Consider the following 24,711-nt stretch of genomic DNA (forward strand, 5'->3'; position numbering starts at 1 on the left):
AAATTAAACTTTCACTTCGCAGAATTGAATAATGCTGTCCATATTTAGCAAAACATGCCACTAGTAAAAACACTAGGACCCAAAACATGGAAAATATGTCATAGTATTTAAAAATTAATACTAATGTAGACAAAGCAGTGAATGTGATAATTTCCCTTAAAACCTCTTTTTATAACACCTGTTTTTAGCTGCTCTTTCAGACCTGTGAATGTTTACCATGGTAGATAAAAACACTTTATGGCGTTTTTTTTCTTTCTTTTTTTCACTCTCTGCATGCACCATCTGAGTCACATGACAGATTGACTAAATATTTGCAGATCCAAAAACCTCCTTTGAAGTTTAGAGGACTCTAAAATCTGGGAGTTACTTTTATATCAGGTAACAGGTGTCTTTGTGTCTGTCACAAACAAAACCAGGGGAGTGGGCTTAACTGATGGGGCACTCCACTAAGCTATGTGAAAACCATCTGCCTATGAGAAAGGATCATTATTTGCAATGGTTGAGGTTTTGATATATCATTAGTAATGAAACCAATTTTTACCAAGATAAAATGTTTTGAATCAGAATCAGAATGAGCTGTATTGCCAAGTACCATAGTACTTTACACATACAAGGAATTTGCTTTGGTGATAAGATGCTACACATAATGGTAAAATAGCAAAAGACAATGAATGATACATTCCTTTACCTAACTGATTTGGAAGAACACTATCATTAATGGAAGGTAAATTATTACATTTAGAGCATACTAGATGAAGGCTACTGTACTAGTTTGTGATGGTATTGTCAGAGTGAAAAACATGCTTTCTCGACCCTGCATCAATTTAACCTTTATTTAATGCATATTTGTTTATATCATTGATGCTGGCTGTGAGCCTTATTAAAAATTCCCAGAGAAAATGTTATAGTGCTATTTAAGCGGCAGCCTCTTTTTTGCATGTGGTTTGCTAATTAGAAACATAATATCTGGTTTTAAGCATTGAGGCCATAGATAGAGTTTGCCTATTTTTGTACAAAACATTTTTGCAAAACTAAAGTTAGTAGATGTACCTTCTTGACCTCTTTTTGTTCTGTCTGACTATACTTATATTCAGATAATTTTTGTATTTTTTGGAATCTGTCTCCATAGTGTTCAAACATGTCTTTTTGCACAACGCTAGGCAACACCAGCAGATTGGGCAGATGGATTGTGTTATCTTCGGTGGTGCCAAGGTGTCTGATGGGTTGTAAACTGTTTCCTGTTTAATTACTTGTCAGATGAGCAACCCAGTTAGCCACTAAAGAGATCCTATTTGGCTTCAGGTGCCAAAGTATGCTTCTAGGAAGTGGAAGGGTGTTTTACATGACTAAACATTCACAGTGTGCTTTACGTATTGTCACACTAAATTTGTTATTCCAATTTAATGTGTTTCTCATCAATTGTAATCTATCGTTAGATGTAACACTCCATTGTAAAATGTGGGGTTCTTGCTTCGTTTCTGTTGCCGCTCATTTCTTTTGGAAAATATATATTGTTGTACAAATAACAATGTTCATTCAGCATACACATATTATTTATATTTTTTTTGACTAAATAAAAACAATATAGCACTGTGAAATCCAGTTGATCTAATATTATCCTATCTCCTTGTCCATGTCTTATGTTTTTCAGTCTGTGCAGGCACCGAGACAAGCTAAGCACTCTGTCGGACCTGGAACAGCAGTATCGTACCATGAGGAAATACTATGAGAACTGCGAAGTCGTCATGGGCAACCTTGAGATTACAAGCATTGACCGTAGTCGAGATCTGACCTTCCTCAGAGTAAGGACATGACAATAAGATGATGTAAACTAAAAGATCTTGAAATGCGGAAATATATATCTAATTCAGGTTTGGAGCGTGTGGCTTTGTAGTGTCCTCTTTCTGCACTGAATATTCAATGGGTATAAATTAGCATTTAGGCAAGTAAACAACTACACTTATCCATGATAGTATTTGAATTCACTTCCATTTGCCTGTATTTGTACACTGTTTCAATAATGCAATTTAGGTAAAATATGTTAAAAAAGCACAACAAAACTGCATGCATTTGTGTGCCTGAGAACAAAAAATGTCATTCTTCTCTAAAGCTGTATTTCAACTACATGACCCAGAGCAGCAGCATGTCAGGCATATTATGTGGAGAATTGGTTGCCTACATGTTGCAGGGCAGTTTTGCGCTACAAAAAGGATATCTCAAGATGATTTTCTAATTGCATGATTGACTTTATTAAGTTTAAATTTGATCCAGCATCAAATTAATCAGGCTGTAATAATGTAATTGTAATAACCTGTGTTTGCATGACTTCCAACCATTTGGATTATTTGTGCATGGGTGTGCAGTTGTGTTAAATTGTGTCTTTGGGTGAGTAAGTATATGTGTAAACAAGTGTGTCTTTGTTGAGACTGTATATGAGCAACGTTCTTATCTGGACGTGCACAATTGTAGTGTGGCGAGAACAGTAGAAGGCCCGCAAGCAACAGCACCCATCATTAGCAAGGAACAGGTAGACCCAGCTCTGGAAGGCTGCAGCCATCCCCAGAAGATGGGCAGAGCACCAAGAATCCCCGGCCCAGCCACACCACCACCTCCAACCATGCATGCCATGCCCGGGCACCAGTCCCCCCGGTAGCTCAGGGTCCTCACCAACCCTTGGCAACAAGCACCACTAGCACAAAGCTGTGGAGATCTCCAAAGACCCCCCAACATACCAGGCTGGCACCAACTCACTGCAGCAGCCAGAACCTGGAAGGACAAAGGTAGGGAGGGCACATCACCAGCTCCCCTGGTGAGCTTAGCACCTGAGAAAGCAAGGGGCAGGGATGCCCACCAGAGCAAAGTACAGCCCCTGTGGCCCACGGCCAAGCTTAAATAACCACTGGAGCCATTGGTGACCAGCTGGGAGTCCATCACCCTGGGACTTGGCCCACTAAAGGGTTTTATATTTCCTCCCAAAGAATGAAAAGTGCATACTTAAAAAGTAAATAATCCTGATGTTAAGGCATAACCAGACACCCAGAAACGTTTTGAAAAACGCCACAATGGGCAGTTCCAAGAGACACGGATGAGCGACGGGAGTTTGAAGCAGTTCCGTTGCTTTGGTGGTCAGGATGAGGGAAAGTGACCTGTTCAAACGAAGAACAACATCCGGTGACTTTGCTACATAACTGTCTTTAGAGGTAAATGATTTTTCCCCTTCCAAACACAGGACTATGATGATGAAAACATATACCAGTGACAATAGCATGTACGTTTTCAACCAATAGGAAAATTTAACTGCAATAGCCACCGTTCAACCTTAAGAGGACAGGACTAAGTTTTTTTTTTTAAGACACATATTACAGAACAAAAGTTTACATAAAAATGTAAAACAAATTGCACAGGAACATTAATGTAGCAACTTTAGGCCTAGTTTCACAGCAAAAAAGTTGAATTTGGGTTAAGTTACACTTTGTTGTTAATTGAAAGGCAAGGCAAGGAAAGTTTATTTATATAGCACTTTTCAGTAACAATATGATTTGAAGTGCTGTACATGAACAGAAAAAAAACATTACAGACATAGGAAAAGACAAACATTGCACTAACAAAGGAATAAGCTAAGTAAATTCGTAGCTATACAGAGTTCAGTAGCACTCTGTTCCAGGTCACAGAAATTAAGGTTGTTTGCTTTTCAAGGCTGACGGGAAGGCCAGATTCTGATAATATCATTTATTTCTTCCAGACACACACTTCTTTTTCTATCTACCTTAAAAGTCTTACTGGTACATCTCAATGGCAATTCCAAAACAGCCAAAATTGTAATCATTCTGCCAGAGACCAGCTACCATATTTCATCATGATTGTTTGAATTCTGTCAAAAAGTTCAGGAACCACAGCCTGCAGTTCTGCTTACACAGTATTGCAGTCTGAGTGCTAGTAGTGGACATAACACTGACATAGGTCAGGCAGCCTTGATATGGGCTGAAACAGGTGCTGACGTTTTCAGAAATTCTCAATACTCCAGGTAACCGCCAACTCCAAAAACAGAAATCCTGTTATCTGAAATCCAATTTTGAACACTTTTTCAGCATCCTCGACTGACGAAATGGACAGAAACACAATCCTCATCCCACCGTGTGTCCAGTTGCACATGTCCCGTCGGGCACATGAGGCTCAGCTCTCCTTCACCCAGTGTTTGCATTGAGAAAATGCCATCAAATGTGTTGAGAGTCCAGTTGACTAGATCCATAATTTGAAATTTGGAAGATATGTAAAAGGAGGCTCCAAAAAGATTGATTGTTGCAGAAGCAGGGAAATGTGGGAGGGAGAAGGGAAAGAGAGTGGAGAGAACAAAGGTTAATACTGATTGTTCTAATAAGATGTAATCCATCTACATTTATGCACATTTGTGGTGTGAAAGCGTGGAATGATAAAAATGCCAATAACTTGAATCGTCTTTCTCAATAATCCAGGTCAAAAAAACATTTCCCTTAGGAAACAGTTTAATGTAAATCAGCCTCCATTTTCTCATGGCCTTAGATGTAACTACATGTAAATTACAGGTTGGGAAGTTGTTACAGTGAAATCTGTCAGATGAACAAACTACAGTTTACTTTTTTGGGAAAATCAGCTGCTCACGTTGACCTCTTTTAGACGTTTACTCCTAACAAATACAAACCTAGACTGCGTTGCCTACACTCTGCACTGCCAAACAACATCCAACTCCAATTGATTTCAATTTTACTGGAGGGCATGGGAGCTCCCGTGGTGTTACACTAATGTGCTGACTGCATTATTGGGCAAATATTACTGAGAGAACTGGACTACTGAGGCTTTGTAAAGAAACCAGGTCTCAACCAAAAATCAAGTTCTGTTCTCATACTTGTCTCTACAGCAGTAATTTAAAGTCAATATGGAATAATTGTTTGTTTGTGTCAGGTAAAAGTAATGGGCTAAGATGTACCTTTCTCGTGTTTTGTTTGTACGGACTAAAATATCAAGATTGATCTAAAACATCAGCACAATGCAGAGTCATTAAATGTTTTCTATTACTCAGAGCAATTCAGCAAACACCCCTGTGAAACCAAAGCTGAAAGAAGGAGCAATGGATGGTTAACTGCTACCATTAGACTCTCACAGTGGCAACTGACTTAAATTAAAAAAGGTGGTAGGGGTCTACGTTTATTTATTTCTGCATCTATACGTGTTTGGTGTAGAGAATTTAAAATGTGATTGTAGTTCAGCTGCACTGAACCAATTTGCACTTTAAAAGATCCTGACTTATTCTTTATTGTGCATATATAACTTTTCAGTGTGTAACCTGTTCCAGCTTCAGTTAAATAAAGGGCACATTTTCAGGATAAGGTTAAAAGTCCATTAGTACAAGCCTTTCTTAGATGCTGACATTATACTAGTCATTTACAAAACATCTCCCTGTGGCACTAACTTGCCAGGGTTCTCCACCTTTTCATGGTGGGCAATTAAAATGGGTTAATTGAAGATGCTAATTAGGAACATGAGGTGCCAAACAGCAAGGGAGCCAAAGGGCAGGGTGCAGTATGTATTTTTAGGAAATATTATTATTTTTATGATAAGACACATTAATAACATCCCTCCCCTGGGAGAGAAAAAATAACCTTGAGGTAGAAAAGAAGTGAAAAGAAAAAAAAAGAAAACTATTGTGCTGGAGCTTACCATACCACCTGTCTTTGGGAGGTGATTGAAACTGATGCCTGTGCATTGGCTCCTTTTGAAGATAGGCAAGAGATTGATGGCTGCCTCCCAAAGCCCCTCAAACAGCTTTAGCAGTAAACAGAGTCCATCTTCCAAACTGCCACCACGACAGATGAATCAACGCTTGCACAGTGATTAATAACTGCATTTTGCCACTGAAGCTTTTATCCATTGCACATATGCACATTGTTAGACTCCAACCGTCAGCATTAACCTTATGTATGTAAGAATCCATATCCTCACTTCTTAATGTTTTCCATATTTTAGATACAGAACACATTTGCATACAACAATTGCAAATGTGAGTTATTCCCACCTTAACATCAATTTTGTGCAACGTGTCTAAATATGGCAAAAAGTAAAAAAAAAAAGTGCTTATTTTTGATGTACTATTTTCTATCTCCCTTTGTATCAGTCTAAAGACTACATACTTGGATCCTGTTAATGTCTTCTGCTTTGACATATCTTTCCCCACAGTTCAACTGTTGTTGTTGTTTTTATTTGTCCCCTCCAATTCTGGTTTACTTTTATAACATTCACTCAATCGCAAATATTTTCGGTTTACCTGTCAAATCATTTAAGATAAATGGTAAGCCAGTCACATGACAGCAACTCACTGCATTTAGGCATGTACAGTAGATGTCAACTTGATGAAGTTCCAACCTTAACCAAGAAGATTAAGATTACCTTCAATATGCTATAGTTGTTGGTAAAGCAGAAACAGAACCTTCTGATATACCGGAATATTTATGCACAACCGTATCTAGGGTTTGCAGAAAAAGTCAAAATATCCAGTGTGCAGAGGTTGTTCTGTTGAAAATATCTGATTTATGTCAAAAGTCATGGGAGAATTGGTAGACTGGTTCAAAATTATAGCAACAAAATAGAAGCTCAAATAACCTCTTGTCATATCAAATGTATATAGGATACTATCTCTGACCTCACATCACATTAAATCTTGAAGCAGATGGGCTTCTAGTGGAGGTATAATAGTGTATGTTTTGTTTTGTGACTAAGAGTACTAAATATCCCTGACTTAAAGCTGCAATAAGGAGTTTTGATAAAACCACAGACTTACACAGAAAATTTGAACAAGCACATCAGGTCCCCCCCTCCCACTCGCTCTCTACTGTGTACAGCCCTCCCACCACAGCTCCTCCCCCACAGCTGAGCCTGCCGTACTGACAAATGTTTACCTGTCTTGGTTTTCTGAGCAGGTGCCACTCAAGAAATTGGCAATTTTCTTGTAAAGCACATTGTTTCTGTGCCATTGCTCCATACAGCTGCAGCCCACCAGCAATTTTGAGCTTGAATCATGGTAGTGCAGCGCAAGGGATGGGGTGTGAGCAGCGCTTACACAAGAGTGATTGACACTGCTAACAACCAGTCAAAGCCAGACAAACCTCCTGGCTCTGATTGGTTATTTCTGACCGGGAGCAGTGTATATCTTCAAGTGGCAGGAGGACAAGTGGGAAGAGCCAAAGGAACTTCATTTTTTTCACAGATTATATATCTCATATTTACCTGTGAGGACATTGTGACAGTTTCAACCAATATACAAAAACTATATTTACACAACCTACTCTAGCTTTAACAACTGCACCTGCTGAGGGACCACACACTACATGACTGGTCTAGCCAACTAAAGATAACCTAACACATCAAACTCTCGTAGAAAATTTTGTGAGGACGACTGTGTATGAGTATGTTTCATTCATGTTGAGAGTTTGGAATATTGATTTGAGGTTCAGAGTTTGTTCATGGGTTTCAGAATGAGTGTCAGTGTCAGTTCTTTCAGCTGCTCCCTTATTCAGAGATGCCACAGACAATAATTTGAAAAGAAACTAAAAAGAGTTTCTACATCAGATCAGCCCTACCTGATGCACACAGGATTTGGACTCAGGTCCCCCATTTGAAAAGATGTATGCGTAGGCCACTGCACCACTACAGAAGGACTCTTGGACTCACTGTCAATGTTGCTGTTAATTAAAATATTATTTTGGATCTTGTAAATAAACATTAAGAACTTATAAGACACACATTTATTGTATTTCGAAAATATCTTAGACAGGAAAGTCTAAAACATACCGCAATGTAGCCCTAAATATCCAAATGTTTTTCTTTTATTTTTCTTTCTTTTTTTTTCATAATGTCTTTGTCATCAGTCGATGGTTTGCAATGTCTCCACAGTTTTTTTTTTGTGTATATATAATGTTCAATGGTTAACAATAACATTTCATATGAGTGTTTGGTCGCAGCTGATGTCCTTTCCCAGCTTTTAACTTTCATTTGCTGTTGGCAACACATATATTCAGTACGGTCCGGGAACAGATTTCAGTGCCTGAATGCATTCAGATTCAGCTCATAAAATGTGAAGATATCTGTTCCCCTCAAACACTTGCACTCCAGTATCCCACTAAGTTCTTGTGCCAACTTGCGCTATCATACATTTTTTTTCTTCATAGTAGGTACATCTGGTCTGGCGTTCCGTTATCTGAGACATCATCCAAAGAAGACAGCTCACCCGCTATTATCATCTAATATAGAACAGATTACTAGATCAATGTTTGCTTCTGTGCTTGTTAGTCTCTCTTGTTCTGTCTCTGCTCTGTCTTCTGTAACCCCCAGTCGGTCGAGGCAGATGACCGTTCATACTGAGCCCGGTTCTGCTGGATGTTTTTCCTTTCCGCTAATGGGTGGTTTTTCTTTCCACTGTCGCTTCCTGCTTGCTCAGTATGAGGGATTGCTGCAAAACCATGGACAATGCAGGCGACTCTTCCTGTAGCTCTACGCTTCTCCAGGAGTGAATGCTGCTTGTCGGGACTTTGAAGCAATCAACTGGTTCCCTTATATAGGAAATTTTTGACCAATCTGTATAATATGATTGATTTTGACCTTGTAAAGTGCCTCGAGATGACATGTTTCATGAATTGGCGCTATATAAATAAAATTAAATTGAATTGAATTGAACTAACTTCAACTATGCAGACTGACACAGACTTGTCCTAACTGGTAATCTGTGGTAAAATCTAGCAAGCAAAATTGGAAAAAATATATGGCAACTTTGAAAGAACAGTGGGTCCAAAGTTGTATTACCAAGGTGTACCTAATCAAGTGGCCAGTGACTGTATACCAAAATTATATTTTGTCCTTGTGTCATCTGGATGAAAATTATTACAATAATATGCGTCAATGTGAAGACTCTTGAAGACACCAGAGTAAAAGAGCAAATTACCACAATTCTGTTCTTTTGAATGAATAAATGTTATTTTAAACATTTGTTTGTTTTCAAACTGTTTGTATATTTTTTTCCCAATAAAAAAATCCTTAATTTTTCATTGAAGTTATTAAATTGTTGCCCTTTTAATGGTTGTAAAGCTTTTTTTTATACATTTGCTTCGATCTTTAGTCTTTAGTATTCCGACGGTAGGTCAATATAATTGTTTACCCTGTCTTCTGTAACATATGAATGGATTTGGTGTTTGTTTTATTTGTTTTAGTCCATGCTTTCACACAAGTCATGTCTGGAACTATTAGGAATTGGTATGACATGTATACAGATGTTTTGTTTCTAAATTTCTTGCTTATGTTGAAAGTGAATTACTAAAAAAATATGAAATGGCACAATACTGTATGACTAGCATGAAACAAATGCTTATTAAACTGTTAAATCTGGTTGTAATAAAAGTAGAATATTATTTAATGATTGCTATAGATGCTATTCCCATATCATCCATGATCTGAATGTGGCTTTTAGAAAATTATGGTATTTCTCTTTTAATGCTGCCCTTAGTGGTTCTTAAATGAATTGTGCATTTGACCCTACACTTGTTCAAATAACTCCCAGCTGTCATAGTGATGCTCACCAGATGGAGAGAGCAATGCACGCACAAGTGAGCAGGAATAGACTGATCGGCAACTAAAGGTTAAAGACATCTTGTAACTTCTGTTAGAACTAACCCCCATCATTAAATTTCAAAGGTTGATATCTACATCTCTGGCAATATGTTCATACTGCCCTCTTTGGTCCTTTTCAGAGGGTATCTCATAGAGTATTTCATATAAAAGTAATGTAAGCAGTAAAAATGTCCATCTATCCTGCACCTTCCGTCCCAGGTGACTTGACCTTTATCGTAAAGGGCCCATCTGTGGGTTAATAGGGTTTTGGAAGTGAGCAAACATATTGCTTAAGGGAATCACATGTTCATATAAAACAAGCGGAGGAAAGCTTGAGTTGTCTGCCATGTGTGTCGTTGTGTTGCCCTGTGACACTCTGGACTTGCAACCTGTCCAGGGTGTACCCCAGCTCTTGCCAAATGTCCACTGGAGATTGGCACCAGCTCCCTTGTGACCCTGCAAGGACAATTAAACAATGTATAAACAATGGATTGATGGATGGAAAAGTGGAATGTAACCTGACCTGCTTTTCTTTGTTTTGATTTCACCCTTTATGGTTGAGGGGATCTTTATTGAGCATCCATCAGAAACATTTAAAAAAACAATTATCCTTAGTGCCAATAAAACATGTTTATTATTATACAAAAACATAGTACAAGGTAAAGCGAGATTATCTTTGTAAATCTAAGTGTAAAAATTAATCATAATAAAATATGTAATTTACTTTTGTCTGTTAATCCTTCATCATTTTAAGTGCACACTGCCTCACTACTACCGACTTCCCGTGTTAAGTTAAACCACTAAGCACACACAATTTATATTTGTGTGCTTAGATTAAAAAAGTTAAAACCACATCTACTGTTTTGATGAATAAAATATACTATTTACATACACAAACGATTAAATTGCCCACCCAACATGGTGGATAGTTTCCGTACCTCAATTACCCAGAGGGTGAGCTTGTCAAGAGCTTCAGCTCATGTTAGGGTCTCCCACAGCAAATTAGCCTCAGGGGAGGAATCAGACTAAGGAGTCTATAGTTCCATCCGAATACCCTTAATAATAGCTTCTTGCTTCTGCTCCTAGCTCCTGTTTCTTGACCTTCCATGGGGTCTACAGTAAGAACTGTATCATGTGGAGGAAAAGAGCTTCCGACTGCTGTGCCGAATTATGACAGAAACGCACATGGAAGATGCAAGCCAAATCATGTCACGCAAAGAAATGTGGGATACTGAAAGGGTTCTTAGCACCGGTAAGGGGTGTAGTGGGTTCCTAGGCAAAACTAGGTGCGGGAGGGAGCATACAGGTTACTTTTCCTACCTCCTTCCTTAGTGACTGCACTATTCGGACAGCACTTATCATGGCATTTGCTGACACACTTCTACTTTGACTCAATATTCCTTACTCTTTAAGGGTATTGGGGTTGAGCCTTTGTTTCCGATGACATGTCTACGACGGAGTATTAGGGCCACACATGAAGGGAATTTTTTTTTGCTATGACGAGATTAAACTCGACATGTCAACTTTAAAGTCGCCATGTCGACATTAAACTCAACATTTCGAGAATCTCAAATTCAGAACTGCGAACCCGGGTAAGCATCACTAGGGAAAGACGTTACGTTATTGGTAGGCCACCGCTTCCAGTGATGATTGTACAGTTGCACCACGGCAAAGACTACCTTCACACTTAATTAAAACGCAGAGACTGCAGCTGTGGAGCGCGGTTGCTCTTTTCTCCAAACTTTGGAATGTCGAGATTAAAGTCGCCACGATATATCAACTTTATTCTCGAAATGTTGAGTTTAATGTCAACATGGCGACTTTAAAGTCGACATGTCGAGTTTAATCTCGTCATGGCAAAAATATTTTTTCTCTTCATGTGTGGCCCTAATACTCCGTCATACATGTCTGACCACAGCATTAAGGCGAGGCATGGCAAATTTATTTATATAGCACAATTCAGTACAGAGACAATGCAAAGTGCTTTACATGATTAAAATATAGGAAAATAAAACAGAATAAAAGCAAGTAGGAATAAAATGTAGAAACAAAATAGAACATTAAAAACAGTTGGACTAAAAAAAAAGTTGAACTAATGATGTTTCAGTACAACAGTTTTACTACAACGGCAATCCTAAACAAATGTGTTTTTAATTTTGATTTAAAACAACTCAGGCTTTCCGCACTTTTACAGTTTTCTGGAAGTTTGTTCCAGGTAAGTGGAGCATAGGAACTAAATGCTGCTTCTCCGTGTTTAGTTCGTGTTCTAGGTATGCAGAGTAGGCTGGAGCCAGAAGACCTGAGTGTTCTGGAAGGTTGATACACTGATAACAAGTCTGTAATGTATTTGGGTGCTGAGCCATTCAGGTATTTATAGACTTAAGTCTATTGTCTGAGATACAGGGAGCCAGTGTAATGACTTTAGAACTGGGGTTATGTGCTCGACTTTCTTAATCTTAGTGAGGACGCGGGCAGCAGCGTTCTGGATCAGCTGCAGCTGTCTGATCCACTTTTTAGGCAGGCCTGTGAAAACAATTCGACTAAAAATGACTGTATGGATTAGTTTTTCCAGATCATTCTGAGACATTAGTCCTTTAATCCTGGAAATGTTCCTCAGGTGATTAAAAGCCGACCTTGTAATTGTCTTTAGACGCTTTTGAAGGTTCAGGTCTGAGTCCATCACTACACCCAGATTTTGGGCCTGATCAGTGGTTCCTAGCTGAAGCAGCTGAAGCTGTGTGCTAACTTTTGATCTCTCCTCTATTGGTCCAAATATTATTACTTCTGTTTTGTTTTTATTCAATTGAAAATTTTTTTGACACATCCAGGCATTGATTTCTTCTAGGCATATCCTCAGTGCTTGAACTGGTTCATAGTCACCTGGTGACATGGTGATGTAGAGCTGTGTGTCATCTGCATAGTTATGGTAGCTGATGTTGTTGTTTTTATTATCTGAGCAAGAGGGAGCATGTAGATATTGAAGAGGAGACCCAGAATGGACCCTTTGGGAACCCCACATGTAATTTATGTCATCTTTGATGTAAAGTTACCTACTGATACAAAAGATTCCCTGTTCTTTAAGTAGGATTTAAACCAGTGGAGAGCTGTACCAGAGAGACCGACCCAGTTCTCCAGGCGTTCTAACACAATGGAGTGATCGACAGTATCGAATGCTGCACTGAGGTCCAATAGAACCAGCACGGTGGTTCTGCCACAGTCTGTATTTATATGGATGTCATTAAACACCTTGATAAGGGTGGTCTCTGTACTGTGGTGAGCACGGAAGCCAGACTGGAAAACGTCAAAGCGGCTGGTCGTTGTTAAGAAGGTGTTTAATTGTTGAAACACAGCTTTTTCAAAAAACCTCAAACCTTCCCTTCATCTTACTGATAAAGGGAAGGTTTGAGATGGGCCTGTAGTTCTGGAGTAGAAGTTCGTCTAAATTGTTCTTTTTCAGCAGTGGTTTTATAATTGCTGTTTTTAGGGACTGGGGTAAAACACCTGACAGAAGGGACGCATTTATTATCTGAGTCAAATCAGACACTATGACAGGCAAAACGTTCTTAAAGAAAGCTGAGGTTGTTTGGGCTTTGCTGTCCTTGGGGACTTCTGAAGCGGCATGTAATGGGCGGCCAGAAGGATTACAGCTTCCATGGTGGTGGAACCTAAAACTTGGAAATGGGAGGAATTCAGAGATACTATTGAAAGAGACTTTCAGTTGGTTTCCAGGGAGTTCTGGAAAGCCATTCCATGACTCAGAAAATTGTAACAGGGACCATGACTTCATGGACTGAGGATGTCATCAGGTAGAGGAAGGAGCACGTTCAGGATCTGCTCAATCCAGTCATCATGTCCTCTGCAGAGCAGCCAGAGCCTGAGGAATCAGGAGAATTCAAATTAATTACTGTGACAGGGGTTGCTGACATAGTTAAAACGTCCGTAGCAGAGTTTGTATGACTGGATTGATTGAATTCCATATTTTTTTGTGAATGATTTGGCTATATATGTCCTCTAAAGTACCTTGAGATTGTATATTGGTGTATATAAATTAACTCAATGGAAGTACCATTGGTGGGTCATTGCTGTTAGATTTAAGTAGCTGTTGGGTCATCAGTTATCTAGCAGTGGTATATATTTGTGTCATACACTGTCTGAGTCGCAATGCTCATGCACCAAATATTTTTAACATGTCTGGAAAAGCTCTGGCAGTCTATTTTGAAAGTGAAAATGTTTATGATACATTAGCCTATAAGTGAAGGAAGGCTATGCTGGAGTGTTATTTACTTAAAGGAACAATAAGTAAGAACTTTACTGCAAAAATCCATTCCCATCCATGTTACTTCCATTCCCCAGGATGGAAGTCACATTCCCTATAAACAATTGGCCCTGTCCATCAGCAATATCTTGGTCAAGTTCTTTTCTCCTTTCAAACGTAGAAGTACGGTTCGGAAAGACTTCGGCAAAGTGTGTAGCCTGTTTTTACTTCCTGGTTCCTGGGCCAGTGACATGAGAGTTCCCAGGGTTCCCAAAACAGAGCCCAGCATTTGGTATTTTATTTTGTTAAAAGAGCAGCAGCCTCAAGACATGGAAGCCAGTAAGAGAAGCGGACCAGGAATAAAACAGAATACAACATCATATACCTATCCTGTGTAAGTAAAAATTTAGTGGGGTTTTACGACCAGTAAAAAACATTTAGAAATTATGTATTAGACTGTTTTTATTGGCAGGCTGTTATACCGATTTGAGCCACTAGATGTCATTATTACTTATTCCTCCTTTTAAGGTTTACGAATCCTATATGTGTAACATGGGTATTGTTGTGATATCAGCCAGGAGAGACAAAATCAGACGGTTCCTGATATGTGAGAAGCTGCCGACTCCCTCCTCTATAGGGAACTGCTCCATCACAGCGGGTGGCACAGCAAAAAAAGCTAAGCTCTCTCCCTCACATCTTTCTCTTTGTCCGTTAGCCCTCGTGAGTTGTAGCTCACACTGGAGAGAAAACCACCGGTGCCCAAATGGAGTTCAGAGTCCTGCCACATATGAAGGCAGGATTTAAGCTAAGTGCATTCCTGCCCTTTTCCAACATCGGACCTTAAACAGTCGATGGCCGTGGAAAAAGGCAGTTTGTAACCTTTTTCAGCTGTGGCAGGAAAGCTGAGTCGAGACGGCACGGAGCATTCTCCTGCAGCTAGGCTCAGCTAAAATAAATCTGATCTAAAGTCGCACGCTGCAGGCTCTCACAGGAAGCCTAAGTACACAGCCACACCAAGAAGGCAGTGTGGAGGTCCACTTGTTCCACAGCCCGGGCGCAGCCAGTGGAGCCGGTGTAAAGCACATCACAGGCTCAGGTTCACAAGGTGTTTCCCCCTGAGCTAGCCACATGCTTGCTGCTCCGAACCATCTTTAGCCTAAAGCAATTTCTTCCAACCGGACTGCCCAAAGTCGACCGAACAGACTCAAAGGCAGATGTTTGGCAGAATAAACTGGGGAAGTTTAAAATGATTTACTTTTAATGTGTTTTACTATGTTTTAAGATTTGACCAAGTTAAATGTGTATCCTTAGTGCTATTAGCTTCCCGGATAACTTACAGCTACCCCAGTCTAGTAAACGTAACTATGACTTTTTTAACATAATACTTGTTTCGTTTCACTCTGCCATCGTTCGATAGTGCTACGTGTGTTAGTGCAGCATTAATAGGGAAGATTAATGTTTATTTAATGGTGTTTCATGTAACGTTAGAAATAACTCATCAGGGTAATGTAAATACGGCCATGATTTACCCCCATGCATCATTTCCGGTCGATTGTCCGCTACAGTGCTGGCTAGCCTCTAAGTCACCAATCTGAGTCTGAATTATTTCCAGGAGAAATAATTACATTAATAAAAATCAAGTGTCCTAAGGGTTATTGATTCCTATTTAGTAAATCATTGTTGAAAATGTTATTTGCTTAAGTAATGTATCATTCAGGATTTGCATTGTGAATGGGTTGAACGCATATCAAATGTTGTTCTAAATTAGTTAAGATAGTTTAACCGAATTCCACATTCCTCAAGATGAACTTTGGTTCTTTAATTTGGATCTGCAGTGAACCAAGATTCACTGAATCCTTCTGATGATTGTTTTCAAGTATTTGATTTTGTCGTTTTGTAATTTTGTGTGTATATGGTTCCTTAATCTCTTTTTCTCATAATGTTGCTTAGAAGTTTTAGTTAAGTTTCACTAGCCTAATAGAGATGATTTGTTGATTGAAATACAGTGTTAATTCAGATAAACAGTATTCTGTAGTGGTGTTCTCTGGATGTTCATTTTACTTCTGTTAATAAATTATTATACTTGAATAGAAGCTGTCACCCCTTTATCCCACATGTGTGCAGAGTTTGCTGTTAAATTATTGCCAGTTCTCGAATCACCCTTTCAAATATTGTTCTAATATCAGCTGTTTGGGCTGATATTCACCAAAAAATACCTAACAGACCAAGAGCTTTTTTAATTAATAACTTAAAAACATATGTAATGGCACAACAGTATAAAATGAACAAATACTTTATTTTTCTTGTCAATAACTTTTATTTACTGTCTGTCATCAAGATGTATGTTTAACCATGAGTGGTGTAACAGTAATAGAGGTAGAAAAAAATGACCTATGGATTTCAGCGGAAAGTGAGTCTTAATCTTTTAAATTAGAAAGTTGGATGTTCTGTAGATTTGTGTAGTGTAATTCAACTCTTGTATTGCGGGCTACAATTAATTGATTGTATTAACCCCTTAAAAGTAAAAAGAAATATCAGTTTCTGTTTTCAACAACATACTATTAACGGACTAGTAAATAACTTTAACATTCCTTTGGTGTTTTGTATGAGTTTTTAATGTGTGCATTTTAAAACATGCCTTAAAAATACTATTTTCAATTACCAGTAAGAAGCTACCCTATTCAATAACTTCTGGTTCATAAACTATCCAATAGTTCATGGTGTGAATCAGAACAACTGTTTTTACATATGCTACCGGACAAAAGTTTGGAAGCACAATACCTATTTTTACAACTAATATATCATAATTTCATTGGTATTCTTTACTACAAAATATTTTTTTTTTTTATGAAGGGTAATTTGCACTCATCAGTGTTTAGAGTAAAGTAGTTATTACCAGGGAGTGCTGAGCTTGATAGGAATGTAAATGTGACACAGATGCCAAACAACAGCATATTACTGATCAGCGAAATAATCTCAGGATAGTTTACCATTAATACTCATGAGATGACTATTAGGTAGTTTTTTTCCCGGTTTCCCACAAAATATAAAGGTGCTTTTCCTGCACATGATTGCTGTCATCTGATATCTCTCTTCATATTTCTGTTTGACTGGCATATTTGTCCCTTGGGCCCCATCACTGCCCTCCCCAGTTTCCTAATTTCTGATGCACTGTTAGATGAGCGCAGATTACTGTGGCCCCATGCTCCTCAGCAAACTCCTTCAATATTAATGAAGACTGATGAAGTGCTAGGGAGCCCCTGTCTTTCAGCCCTAACCTAGATTGGATTGACAGTTGCAATTAGTGTCTCCTCAAGTTCATTTCCATCACTTTAATTTGACACAAAGAAGGACAGTGTGACACCATTGAGAGAGGGAGAAGTCCTGAGGAGAATGGATAGTGACTGAAAGTTAGATTTTTGCACTGAAACATTGTTTCATTCTTAAGCTTGCACGACGTATTTAGCTTATATCATTTTTTTTCTAAGAACGCTTTTCATTCTTCGCAGGTGACTTTATCCATTCATGTTTGCGACTCAAATTAATATAGAGACTTTTGATGGCAGGACAAGGTTGCAGTCTCCTCTGCATTACCCTGCCACTGGCTTTGACATTTGGAATGTTATGTTTATTTTTTTATAACAGCATTTATTAGGGCTGTCAATCGATAAAAAAAAAATAATCTAATTAATTACTCTAATACTAATTAATTACTCTGTAATTAATTAATCTAAATTAATCGCATATAATTTTTGCTGTGAAAGTATTTTAAATATTTAAATTCAAATGATTCAATGAATAATCAGCATGAGATACATTAAAGTGCTGTTTTCAACAGCAGACAAACTGAACTAAACAGATGCCAATGTCAAACTGAACTCACATCAACAGGAGACGTCAACTGAAATAATAATAAAGAAGATAACCTGAATTTAACAGACGTAAACATATTCCGTATTCCAATCAACTTTTTAGGCTAATTATACACAATATAAACCTAGTGCTATTTTAACAAACAAGCATTTTATTAGTTATCTCTTATCTGATGTATTTTTGTTGTTTGGCACTTTGTTTTACCTCGTGTTAAAGTAAACTTTAAATAATGATGACATTCATGATGATTATGATCAGAATAAACTTTTGCATCACCTCCCAGAAGCTGGAAAGAAAAGAGACAAAGACATTTTTCACACCTCACTTAGTAACTCTAATATTTCAGTCTAAATACTTTAGCCTAAATATTTTGGGCTAAAATATTACACTTTTTATTTGTTTTTCTTCAATCCCACGGTGATGTTTAGTAATTTCTGCCAAAGGCTGCAGCATTTTGATTTAATTCATATGAATGCTGTATTTGCAAGCCATACTCTGATTGGATGGGGAAAAAAACTGTCTGTGATTGGCTTTAACTGCCGAGCGAGCGCACAGCTGGTGTTGAGCGTGGAATGAGCAGGTGTGCACGAGCAAAGTAGTGCGCGAGCAGAGATGGAACTCAACGCGAGGACAGTGGGTTGAGAAGAGTTTATCAGACCGTGCCAGACCGGTTTTGAGCGTTAAGAGTTGTTTCACTTCGCGCTTGGATTGGTTTCTGCGCGCTCAAACACAAGGCACAAATATCGCTACATAGTTGAGCGGTAGCGCTGTCTTCTTCTCTGTCTTCATGCGCCTCCCCTGTGACTCTTTGGCACCCCCCAGGGGAGGCGAGCCTCACCTATTGAAAACCCCTCACAAACTCCCACAGATGCTGGGTCCCAGGTATTAAATGTTCACTTATATACAGAAAGGCTATAATTTATTTACTTTCTTTTGCTTTCTTTTTTAGGTATCACATTACACATGTCAGCTTAAATAATAATACATATGATTTAGCAATGGTATCAAGGTGTTACACGATTGTATCTGTTGCTTTATGTCTGTTGGTTGTGCTGTTCTTTTTGTGTCTCTTTCCAGGTGATGGAGCAGACAGAGGACGTTTTATCATTCTCTTCCTTTTATCTCTTCTTTCTTTCACCTCTTCTTTCTCTTTTTTGTCTCTTCTTGTTTTTCTTTTACTCTCCTACTTTCCCATTGTAGTGTCCATATAATTTGAAATTCTCCCTGCAGGAATCACAATAAAGCTATTTACACGCACAAATCAAGCGGAACATTATGGCGAAAGCTGTTTGCTCCACTTGTGAAAGTAAAATCTGTCGAGCTCTATTTGGCATTAAGATATAAATTTTTATTGCCACATTGCTAGACAGGACACTGGGGAAAAAAAGAAAAAAAAAAACCCTACTATACGACTTTGATTAATCTGCGTTATTTTTTTAATCCGCTATTTTTTTTTTATTAATTAATCGAAATTAACGCGTTATTTTGACAGCCCTAGCATTTATGTAATGTTCTCCCTCTGTTTCTGTAATCTTTTTCTTTCCTTTGTTTTTTTTTTTAAGTTTTGTTCATGTACAGTATTTTGAATCGTCTTATTGCTGAAAAGTGCTTTATAAATAAACTTGCCTTCCCATTTGACTTTCCAGGTTTCCTCTTTTACCTCCAGCAGCCACCAAATATATAGTATGTCACTGTGTCTGTGAAAAAGATGAATGGGAGAGATATACGGACAGCAGCACCTGAAAATGAATGACTCTCCGTTTTTGCATGGAAAAGAAGCAGTAAACGATAGTCAAAGCCTGACTGTGTGTGTGTGTGTGTGTTTTGACATACACTTTCACTTGTTTATGTATGGATATGCATGAGACTTTATGTGAAATATGGGACCAGAAAAGTTTTTCTTAGCCAGGCAACACACCTCAATTCCCCATCCATCAAATACAATGTTTAGGCTGTCTACATCTGCAACTTTGGAACTTTTTGTGCTCACATATACACTTTTCCTGACCACTTTATTAACTTCCTTAATTATTTTACAATTACTTAGATTCAACAACATGTTAGTTGCATTTCTCACATATTTTGTCCTATGTTGACATAACAGCAGCAATCAAGTGCTACACATTTGTGGCCCACACATTTATCAATGCCATGTTTGTGGGTCCAAACAAGGAATTTGACTTTGGATTCTAACGAAAAACATTTTGTGAAAATGTAAGAACAGTGTCAGTATGTACAGCGGAGTCCCCAACCCTTACCTCAGCTTACCTTAGTAAGGATATTAAGGTAGGGTGTGGCACTTTTGCTCAATTGGTGCGAGGGGACCCAAAAAGTTCCAAAAAAAAAAAAAACACACCTACATCATGAGCCATTAACAAAAGGCAGGAAGGATCAATGTGTTCATTTTGATTAAGCCAAATTCTGACCTCTCTACCTGAATATTTGCTGGAATCAGGGACTCATCAGCATAGGCATATTTTTTCAGCCTGTTGTTTCCACATTTTGGTGAGCTCGTGTGGATTGTTGTCTTTGTTTCATGTATGTTCTTAGCTGAAACAAGTGATCTTCTGCTGCTTTTTTCCATCTGCTTCATGATTGTAAATTGTATGCATTCCGAGATGGTTTTCTGCATATTTTGCTTTCAAGGAGTGGTACCTAGTGCTACTGTTACCTTTATGTCATCTCAAACCAGTCCATCTATTCTCCTCTGACATCAACATCCATATAACAGCTGTTTCCTGGATGTTTTTTTTTTCTTCTTTCTGACCGTTGTCTGCAAATCCGAGAGATGGTTGTGCATGAAAATGCTAGTAGATAAGCATTATGTTTAATAATGCTAATAGGTTGCCTTGGACTAACACATTGAAAGTTACTTAAATCCCATTTCTATCACATTCTGATTCTCTGTATTTTAACTTCTGGAAGTTATTTTCATCGCATCTAGATGATTAAATGATTAGTTCATCTGCCCATAAGATATTGCATCACTATTTGTATTAACAAGCAACTGATCTAATTAAGTATCTGATTTAAATAGATTTAAAACCAGTATCATTGTTGGTGTGGAGGATACCTCAGGTGGTCTTACTCCCCTTCTCATTCTTGATATCAAATATAGTTTTCTCTCACATATACAAGTTGCTGCTGATGGATGAAATAAAAGTGTAGTATAATATGTGGTTTAAAAGTAAATCAAAATGACTATTATTTAATGTTCAAATATGTCAGTCAATTGATCTGTAGACATTTGCAAGGTAACAATGGCTGTTTTTGCATGTTTTCTAATTAACTGTTATTGTAAAAACAGAAATGGCAAAGCCAGACTGAGATGTTAAGTATAAGATCAAAAAGAAATATGGAAAGGCAAACATGGACAGGGTTGTCAAAGAACAGATGACCATACTTCTCTGATACTTTTATACTTCATATCTACATAATGGCTAATGCTGGTGAACCCGGTATTCAGCCAGACATTTAAAAGGTTTGTTGTGAAGAGAATGAGTAGTGGTGGGTGAGGCAGACAAACATAACCAGAGTGGGCAGATGAATCTTGGCAGAAGGTGCAGGCAGACAGGGATGAGCAGGAGACCAGAGGATGCAGACAGTGACAGAACCAAACAGGTGATGTGAACCACCGGAACAGACAGAGGAAGCGGCTGTGACTCCCGGGAAAGCAGACAGAACTGCAGCACGCAGACAACAGGCAACTTTAACTGAAGAGTCCAGCTGGCTGAGCACACAGGATCTGGAAGAAACAGGGTTCGTCACACTGGACCACAAGAAGCAATGAAGAGAGAAGAGATGTTCTGGCAGGGACGAGTTGGCTGAGGCAGGTGGCTGAGGCAGGTATATTCAATTCAATAAAATTTTATTTATATATCACCAATTCATGAAACATGTCATCTAGAGGCCCTTTACAAAGTCAAATTCAATCATATTATACAGATTGGTCAAACATTTCCTATATAAGGGAACCCGTTGATTGCTTTACAGAAGACAGAGCAGAGACACAACAAGACAGACAAAAAGCACAGAAGCACACATTGATCCAGTAATCTGTTCTATATTAGATGATAATAGCGGGTAATCTGTCTTCCTTGGATGATGTCACAGTTAACAGAACGTCAGACCAGGTGTACCTACTATGAAGAAAAAGAGAGAGTAAAAAGTTAAAAGCTGAAATGACGACAAGCAATGCCAAACTTGAGAACAGTAGAAATCAGTAGAGTGAGAAAAAAAGGGCCATGATGTCCCCCAGTAGCCTAAGCTTATAGCAGCATAACTATAGAGGTAGCCCAGGATAACATGAGCCACTCTAACTATAAGCTTTGTCAAAAAGGAAAGTTTTAAGATTAGTCTTAAAAGTAGACAGGGTGTCTGCCTCATGGACCAAAACTGGGAGTTGGTTCCACAGGAGAGGAGCCTGATAGCTAAAGGATCTGCCTCCCATTCTACTTTTAGAGGCTCTAGGAACCACCAGCAGACCTGCAGTCTGAGAGTGAAGTGCTCTGTTAGGAACATACGGGGTAATCAGAGCTCTGATATATGATGGAGCTTGATTATTAAGGGCTTTATATGTTAGAAGAAGAATTTTAAATGCTATTGTTGATTTAACAGGAAGCCAATATATGTAGGCTGGTGAATGGGTGAGCTGAGTAGACTAATTAGTGGCAACAGGTGGAGATGATCTAGAGTAGGGTGGTGGCTGGAGGGAGACTGAGCTGATTGGATAGTGGCTGGTGGCAGAGAAGTGACAGGCTAAATGAGAAAAGTCCAGAAGAGTCCAAAGGCAAAATAAACAAAAACCCAAATCATGACAATCTATTTCTCTTTACAGCCTGATGTTTTTTTTTTTTTTTTTTTTTTATAAATAAACTATATGAGAATGATATGGACTGAGTTTTCAGCTCAATTTGTTTAAACAGTGTCACTTTGATGAGGGAGTCCTTTGTGAGAGGCTGTTGCTTACACTTCACCACTGGGTAGAATTGTTTCTTTGGAACCACGTTTTATCATCCTCATTACCAAGTCATCATTTATAGCAGAACACATTGAAAACATTTACAGCTATAATCCCCCACCCCCACCTTTTTTCTTATTTCAACGTCTTCTGGCTTTTTGCTAAAGTTAAACATTTGAGAAAATCAAAGACAATTATATTCAGACAAAGATAACCTCATAAAATACAAAATAAATAAATAAAATAAAATAAAAATAGAGGTGATCGTTCTTCTGCTTGAAGCCTGTGATCTTCATCATTCCTGGCTATATAGCTCTCATATTGTTCTGGCAGAGCTTGCACTTCAGGTTGTTTCTGTAGCCCTCGGTTTCACTAATCTTGACTTTAAGATGCTTTTGTATACTCAAACAGTTAAATGTTAATAACAATCTACTGGTGATACAGACTTTGTTATTGGAGAAGCATCTTACTGTTCTGGTGGGAACGGAGTTGGCCACACAGAAGTTTCAATAGCCAGTTAGGCACTGAGGTCATTAGTTGTCCAACTGACTTTGTAACTGTCTTTATGTGTCCGTGGAGGTTAAGGTCTGAGTCCATCACAACACCCAGATTTCGGGCCTGATCACTAGTTTGTAGTTGTAATAACTGAAGCTGCATGCTGACCCTAGTTTGTTCCTCTTTAGGTCCAAAGTTAATAGCTTCAGTTTTGTTTCTGTTCAGCTGGAGAAAGTTTTGGCACATCCATGCATTGATTTGTTTGATTGAGTTTAATAGGTTTGGGGTTGCTGAGTTTGTTATAAATATGTTCAAACTGAAAAAAAAATATAACAAACTCGTTAGAGTAATACAACTAGTGTTAATATTTATGTTTATTTATACATGTATTTATTTATTTAGATTAATGCACAGATGTATTAATGCAACCTCATAGAACTTAAAAGCCACAGTTAACAGAGATTTACATTCTTCATGTGGTGCTAAGATAGGTTTTGGTTACAAACAACATTGCATTTGAATGACCACTGGTGTGTTTCTGCTAATTTCATTTGAAAAAAGAAACACTCATCAAGTTACCAGAGTATCGTTTTCCTTAAGGTGCTCCTGTTGCACCTCTGTCTTTTTTGCTCCACTTGCTTATGTTGCTTCCTTTTGCATTTCAATCCCTTAATCCTTATGCATTCTACCCCCAGCTCGCCTTATGGTCGGTGTTTGACTAAAATCTCATTAGAATTACATAGCCATTTAGCTAAGTGACACAGGGTGTAATTGTACCATCCATCAATTGCTATGTAATAACACACTCGGAGGCGCTAAAAGTTGATTAGCCATCAACCAATGTTACCAGTGGGTTTGGGGAATAAATGGTCAAGAGAGAATTGGCAGGCTGATGTGTGGTGGGTGGCCTAGGAGGGCGTTTCGGTCAAGGTCTCTGACCCATGCAAGCTAAATTAACTTGGGAAGGATAAAAGGAACATTTTAGAAGATGTGCGTTTCTCAATTTCTTTCTGAATTGTTCTCCCTAATTTTCAGCTACCATGTTCTCTGGGATGACCATGCAGTTCCTGAACATCCTGTTCTATGTTCACAATCAAAATGGCTATTTAGAAATACAACTTAGATGTTCTCTCTTCCTCTTTATTTCTCTCTTGGAAATAAAAAATACGTTAAAAGTTTATTTTTAACTGTAAACCTTTAAAACAAATGTTGAAATTTTACGTTTCACTCTATGCCAAGCCTAGCCAACTTTATTTAAAAGCACTTTTAAAACAGTGTAGGTGACCAAATTGCTGACCAAATGGACTCGATGGTTAAAAAAATTATTTTCTTTTTTTTTTCTGTTCAAAATTCATACTCTTACTGTTAATCTTGCTCCAATTTGGTTTTTAGCCAAGTCAGTAGCCCTTTTCTTCTTCTCCTTCTTCTCTCACAATTTCACATACACAGATATCTTCTAAGGTTTAGTTGTATGTATATTTAGCCTTACTATGGCTTT

General features: G+C 38.3%; 1 protein-coding gene across 1 annotated transcript in view; it reads left to right on the forward strand.

The window, feature by feature from the left end:
• Nucleotides 1–1,651: 1,651 nt before the first annotated feature.
• LOC118558175 (receptor tyrosine-protein kinase erbB-4-like) overlaps nt 1,652–24,711 on the forward strand; it is a gene marked incomplete at its 5' end in the record, with an annotated part of 135,901 nt that continues 112,841 nt past the window's right edge. The window contains 1 exon segment of the mRNA XM_036128631.1: nt 1,652–1,802. Within this exon segment, the coding sequence (XP_035984524.1) occupies nt 1,713–1,802 (90 nt within the window).

Source organism: Fundulus heteroclitus, unplaced genomic scaffold (genome assembly GCF_011125445.2).
Source record: "Fundulus heteroclitus isolate FHET01 unplaced genomic scaffold, MU-UCD_Fhet_4.1 scaffold_105, whole genome shotgun sequence".
In the NCBI taxonomy this organism is placed as follows: Eukaryota; Metazoa; Chordata; class Actinopteri; order Cyprinodontiformes; family Fundulidae; genus Fundulus; species Fundulus heteroclitus.